Raw genomic sequence first — 6,232 nt, 5'->3', positions numbered from 1 at the left:
AGGAGCCAGGACTCCTGTTCGCGCAGCGAACGGCGGCCGAAGCCGTTGGCCGCCACCTCGTCTCCGGGGAAACGCTCTGCCATGGCGACGGGCTCGGGAGAGGTAGAGAGGGAGAGGGAGGGGCTGGGCGGCGGCGCTCGGGAGAGGCAGAGGGAGGGGCTGGGTGGCGGCGAGGGGCGGGACTGGTGTGGGCACAGGCGAGTGAGGCCACCGGCTATATAGCCGCGCCGCGCCCGTGTGAACGCGTGCGAGGGAGGGGAGGCGTCGGCGCGCCGTCCCGTGACGCGCCGCCCGTGAGAAATCAATGGTAAGGCTGACCGGCGGCAGCCTTGCCATTGATTCCCCGCGGGAACCGAGGCCGTTGGGGGAAGACGAGGCGTCATGTCGCTGACGCGGCTGGCCCGCGGCTTTTTCGCGTCAAAACAGCTCGCCCCGGCGCCCCCTGGCGCCCCAGCGCGCCGGGTTTGGCCTGGGTCCGCCGGCGCTGTTTTCGGTCTAGATCGGCAAAAATCGGACTTCTGGAGCGCTACTGGGCCGTTTTTTCAGCACCGGCGCAAGAAAATCAAAATCACCTGAGAAGGCCTTCGGCTGGAAATGCTCTTTGGCACAGGTGTGAAAAAGAAGCAAAAGCACAATTCTGGAACTCGTAGTACCGCCGTCGCCCGTCTCCACTCGCGCGCGTCCGGTCCGTCCCCACTCCCCACTCACTCACTCATTCCCACTCCCCACGCCGCCGCGCCGGGCCGCCGACAAGCCACGCCTCCCCGGCCCCCACCCACCTCGCGCCGGACCGCTGCGCAGCGCAGCGCGGCCGTACCATCAATCCACCGTCCATCCTCGGCGCGGAGGCGATGGCGGGCCGCTTGTCGTCTTCGTCGTCGTGGGGCCCGAGCCCCGCGGCGGTGGTGGCGCTGGTGGCGCTGCTCGGGCTCGGCGTGGCGGCCTACATCGTCGGCCCGCCGCTCTACTGGCACGTCGCGGAGGCGCTCGGCCGCTCGGCCGGGGCCTGCCCCGCGTGCGCCTGCGACTGCGACGCGCTCCCGCTGCTCCAGCTCCCGGAAGGTACCCGCCCCTCTTGCTGTCGGTGCCCCGACCAACCCGCCCAGATCTCCTTGCTCCGGCCGTTCCACATGGCCCTTCTTTCCCTGCCTTCGCCGTGCAATTTTTCGGTGCTCAGCGAGCAATGCGTTTCGAGCCGCTGGCCATTGCACGATTGTGGATAGGATAGGAACTTGGCAAGATATAGTATAAATTAGGATATCTGTAGATTTTCTGACAAGCATGCATATATTAGCTTGCTCAGTTTGTTGTTCAATGCTTATGCATAAAATTTTCTGTGCCTGGCCTTGCCATGACTGATTGATCAACTAAAACCATACTTGAAATTTGGGTGTGAGGCTAATATGTTTTCACTTATTCAGAAGTCATAACATGGGTTCAGGTTGTAGTAATTATGTATGGTCACTGAACACGATAAAATTGAATGTATAAAATGACATGCTACTGAAATGTTGAGGCCTATCTTGTGTTGGTGCTATCACGTATTAGCATTTTGATATTTGTTATTTGATTCGCAAGCTCAACCTGAGATGGCATTTTTTATCCTCAGCCTACTCAAAGATGTCTAGTGTTCTACTCCCTCCGTTTCAAATTACTCGTCACAGAAATGGATGTATCTAGAACTAAAATACATCTAGATACATCCATACCTGCGACAAGTAATTCGGAACGGAGGGAGTAGTTGCTATTCGTGGAAATCTTTTCTTATGTTTATTGTTCTCTATGCACTCTTAAATTAGATTGTATCCATGCATGATACACTCTGTCTTCTCAGTAGTTTAATTAGTATTGCGTTCTGCTGTGGATGGGACATGGTAGTTTTGTGGATATCCTAAGAACTTGGCATGATATATAGATAATAGGATCTGTTGATTCTCATTTTATGGGAGCATTCTAACCTGTGATCTGAATGTCCTAATAAGCAAGCATAGTGTACCTTGCTCGGTCTGTTCAATGCTTATTATGCATCAGATTTTCTATGCCCGGCCTTGCCATGGCTGATCGATTATAATTTTAGGCATGCTTGAAATTTGGGGGTGAGACCAAGATGTTTTCAGTTATTCAGAAGTCAGAACATTGGTTCAGGTTGTAGCCTTATACTGGGAGTAATTATGTATTTTACTGAACAAGATAGAGTTGAAAGGTTTATGCCTATCTTGTCTTGGTGCTGTCACATATGAGCATTGCGATATTTGTTCTTTGATTCTCAAGTTCGATCTGCGTTGCCTTCCTTTGTCCTTATAGTCTGAATTGCTCTAGTTGCTATATGTGGGAATATTTTCTTATGTTTATTGTTCTCTCCACACTCTGTAATTAGTTTGTATCCATGATATACTCTGTTTTGTCAGTAGTTTAACCAGTAGCTCAGTTGTTTTTCTCCATTTTACAGTTAGTCCTGACTTGGATACTATGCTACCTCTTAATAAATATCTAAATTCTTAAATAAATAAACATGGTAAATTGCCAGTCTACCTCTGAAGTCATAATCATACTATGCAGTATCATTATAAAACCAGCCCATAAGCTCTATGTCTAAAGTCATACTCATTTTCTTTGCAATAACTCCATAGTATTTTAGAAGCATTGCTTTGTCCGTAAACATAGGCACCTTGTTATGTACTATGTCCTTATCATAAGCAATCAAACATGTCAAATGAAGCACCCAATGGCACTTGTATTCCATATCCATATTTTGCAACTGTCTGGTACCGCTTTAACTGGTTATTATTGCTTCTGATGTTTCCAGACTGTGCCAAACAGTTCAAAGAGGTCAAGAGTGGTGCTCCCAGTGAGGAAACAGAGTTACTGATAGAAGAGCTAAAGCAGAGAGAGGAGGAAGCAACAGAAGCTCAGCAACAAGCAGATGTAAAATTGCTCGAGGCCAAAAAATTAGCTTCGCAGTACCAAAAGGAAGCTGATAAATGCAGTTCAGGTATGGATACATGTGAAGAAGCTAGGGAGAAGTCAGCAGAGTCGCTGCTCGGTCAAAGGAAATTAACTGCTTTGTGGGAGGAAAGAGCCCGGGAACTTGGATGGAAACCCAGGAATGTCAAACCACACCAGAATCAGTAACGAACGCTGGAGGATGGTGATGGATACAGCATGCCAACCAATAGATATCTCATCACAAACACCCTCCCTCGGTGATAGTGGCAAGGAAAAAGGGTTTCACTTCTGGTGACCTTGCCTCACTTTGCGCCACAACGAGCTCCCTTGTCCATAGTTAGTTTATATTCGGTTTGTCAGCATTGTGTTAAAATGGCCATAGAATGACATTCATCACCTGTAAGGCTTTAAAGGGTGATCAGTTTCTTGGTTGTTGTTTATGAATTATGGTAGTGAAGAAGGAATTGCTCTTATATCTACAGACTTGTGGATTGGATAGTTGTTGATGAGTTTTGACATTCTGTTTTCCCCAAATTCTCATGATATTTTGAGATGAAGATGGTGTAGTATATATTTATTTGAGATGATATTTCGATCAAGTGGCTACTGAAGAGACTGTCAAAGAAAGGGAGACTCCCACAGACTTCTCCAAACCTTTCAGTACTTTTCCATTTGAACTGTGCATGGTATTGTGATAGACAACTTATATGCTCGTGCTTTCTTCTACTCATCAGAAAATTCAAGTTTTCAACCTAACATGCCCACAATAAATGAAATATCTGCCTTTGCCAACTCTCGAAACCTTGGGAGAGTTCATCCGCTTACATAAACTCTTCATGTTCTTCTCTACCATATCGCATGTCTTATATAAGTAGAGTTTCGGTGCCTTGTGCTCATCTGGAATTGTAATTGTATGCTCTAACAATATTGCTCAAGCGTGTTGGCCGGGGAAAATGGTAAAGATTGTTAGGAATGATAGGCAACGGGACTATTGGGAACAGAAGGTTGGAGGGAGGCCGTATGCACAAAGTGGTGTGTATGTCAGAGTTACATCCCCATGTAATCAGGCTACTAGTTACATCCAGGTCCAAGAAACAGGGAAGACAACGAAGATAAAAATGATGAGAAGATGTGGACCCTCAAGAAACGTGGATGACCTCTAAACCTTGAGCACACAAAAAAATCTAACCGGATGTACAAATGAACACTGGCTACGCGATCTTCCCCGGTGTTCCCTGTTGGATAGGGTTGGCCGCCCATCTGTTGCACTAGCCTGGCACATGATCATGAAGTTTAGCGTGTAAGCATGCACATGCCACAAAGGATATCAAATCAATCTTTCTCGTCATATGTCTGCACATGCCAGAAACGATATCGAAGCAATGAAGATGGTTTAGTATATATTTATTTAAAATGATATTTTGGTCAAGTGACTACTGAAGAGACTTTGAAAGAATGGAGAGATCCTGCAGACTTCTTCAAATCATGTCCCCCCCCCCCACCCCCAAAAAATAATTGTCTTATTCATGCACTAAAACAATGTTAATCAATGTGGATCGGAAATTAATTGACTTATTCAAAGGTGTACTAAAGCAGCATTAATTAATGTGGATAAGAGGGAATAGTACTTTTCCATTTGACTGTGCATGGTATTCGGATAGACAACTTATATGCTCATGCTTTCTTTCTTGTACTCACAGAGAGTTCAAGTTTTCAACCTAACATGCCCACAATAAATGAAATATCTACCTTTGCCAACTCTCGAAACCTTGTCAGAGTTCACCCTCTTATGTAAACTGTTCATGTTCTTCTCTACCATGGTGCTATGTGTTCCTCAGGAATTGTAACTGTAGTATGTAATAATATTGCGCAAGCATGTTGATCAGGAAAATGGTAAATATTGTTAGGTATGATAGGCAACGGGACTACCAGAGAAACAAAAGGTTGGAGGGATGCTGTGTGCACAAAGTGGTGTGTTTGTCGGAATTATATCTCGATGTAATCAAGCTACTAGTTACTTCCAGGTCCAGTGAACAGGTTCGACAACGAAGAAAAAGATTATGAGAAGATGTGGAACCTCAAGGAACATGGAGGTCCTCTGAACCTTGAGCACACAAAAATCTAACCAGATGTAGAAAAAAATCGCTGGCTACGCGATTGTTCCCAGTGCTTCCTGTCGGATAGGGTTGGTCGCCCATCTGTTGCACTAGCCTGACACCTGATATGCACATGCCACAAGGAATATCCCAGCAATGTTGCTCATCATATGTTGATGTACAAATTACAATTCATGTCTTCGTTTCCAAAAGAAGAATTTATTCCCTTTTGTATGAGTAATTGTAAACTTAATTTACATATCAGTGTGTATCAGCTTCATCGAAATAGAATTTGGGAGTGGAGAGCTCCTCGATAGAAAAGGAAGCTATTTTGTACTATTACTGCAGATTTTATTTTTGAGCAATTGACGTGCGTGCAGTACTATTACTGCTAGGAAAAGGAAATAAATATCTTCAGAGTTGGTTGCATAAGAAAGAAAGACATGTCTTGAGAATTTAGAGTATCTCCACGCTTAATTTGTTGGGCTAAGTCCCTCCACATGGAGGTGTGTTGGCAGCCCAACATCAGCCCATAAGTCCAACACATGTCAGCCGTTGATCCTCGCTGCATCCAACGGTTGAGAGTGCTTCCAAGTGAAGTGAAGCAAGGAGAAAACCCTAGCCACTCCACTCCTGCTGGTGGTGGCTGCCATTCGTGTGAGGGTGAGAGTGAGAGCACACAAGAGAAAACATAACCTGAGATAGAGGAAGAAGAAGAAGCAGAGGCTCTGTCCAGATTTGCTGCATCTGACTAGACATTGTTCAAGCTGGTGATTGGATGCTCAAACGTGCTTGGATCGACCCCAAACTTGGTGAGCTCGTTCCTTACTTTGAGTACTTTGATCTGGTTAGCTGGTTTGAGGATTGGGTCAGTGGAGCATCAGATTTGAGAGTGGTTTTGCAAGCTCTGACTGCTGCAGTTTCAGACAGAGTAGTTTTGGGAGACGAACAATTTGGGTAGGCAAATGATGTCTGATTGAGCTGAATTTGGAGGAGATGTCAAGAACTCATGTGTCTACTTGTCTGCCAAATTTGGTGCTGTTTGGTTCAGCAGTTTAAGAGCAGTTTGCAAAACACTGAAGGGTACAGAAGCTGTGTAAACTCTGCTTTGCTGAAATCTTGCCTCTTGTGGCTGTTGTTGCTGTTGCCGGTTGGCAACGTGGAGAGTGTGTTGCAAATCTCTCTAGAGG

At 45.9% G+C, this 6,232-nt stretch overlaps 1 protein-coding gene across 1 annotated transcript; it reads left to right on the top strand.

The window, feature by feature from the left end:
- Nucleotides 1–667: 667 nt before the first annotated feature.
- Nucleotides 668–3,545, top strand: LOC119303350. Its single transcript, XM_037580472.1, has 2 exons — nt 668–1,062; nt 2,807–3,545. The coding sequence occupies exons 1-2, from the start codon at nt 852–854 to the stop codon at nt 3,130–3,132; spliced, it is 537 nt and encodes a 178-aa protein (XP_037436369.1). The 5' UTR covers nt 668–851; the 3' UTR covers nt 3,133–3,545.
- Nucleotides 3,546–6,232: the final 2,687 nt, after the last annotated feature.

Source organism: Triticum dicoccoides, chromosome 5A (assembly GCF_002162155.2).
Source record: "Triticum dicoccoides isolate Atlit2015 ecotype Zavitan chromosome 5A, WEW_v2.0, whole genome shotgun sequence".
In the NCBI taxonomy this organism is placed as follows: Eukaryota; Viridiplantae; Streptophyta; class Magnoliopsida; order Poales; family Poaceae; genus Triticum; species Triticum dicoccoides.
Note: the sequence above shows the minus strand (reverse complement) of the source record. Positions and strands in the feature narration are given on the sequence as shown.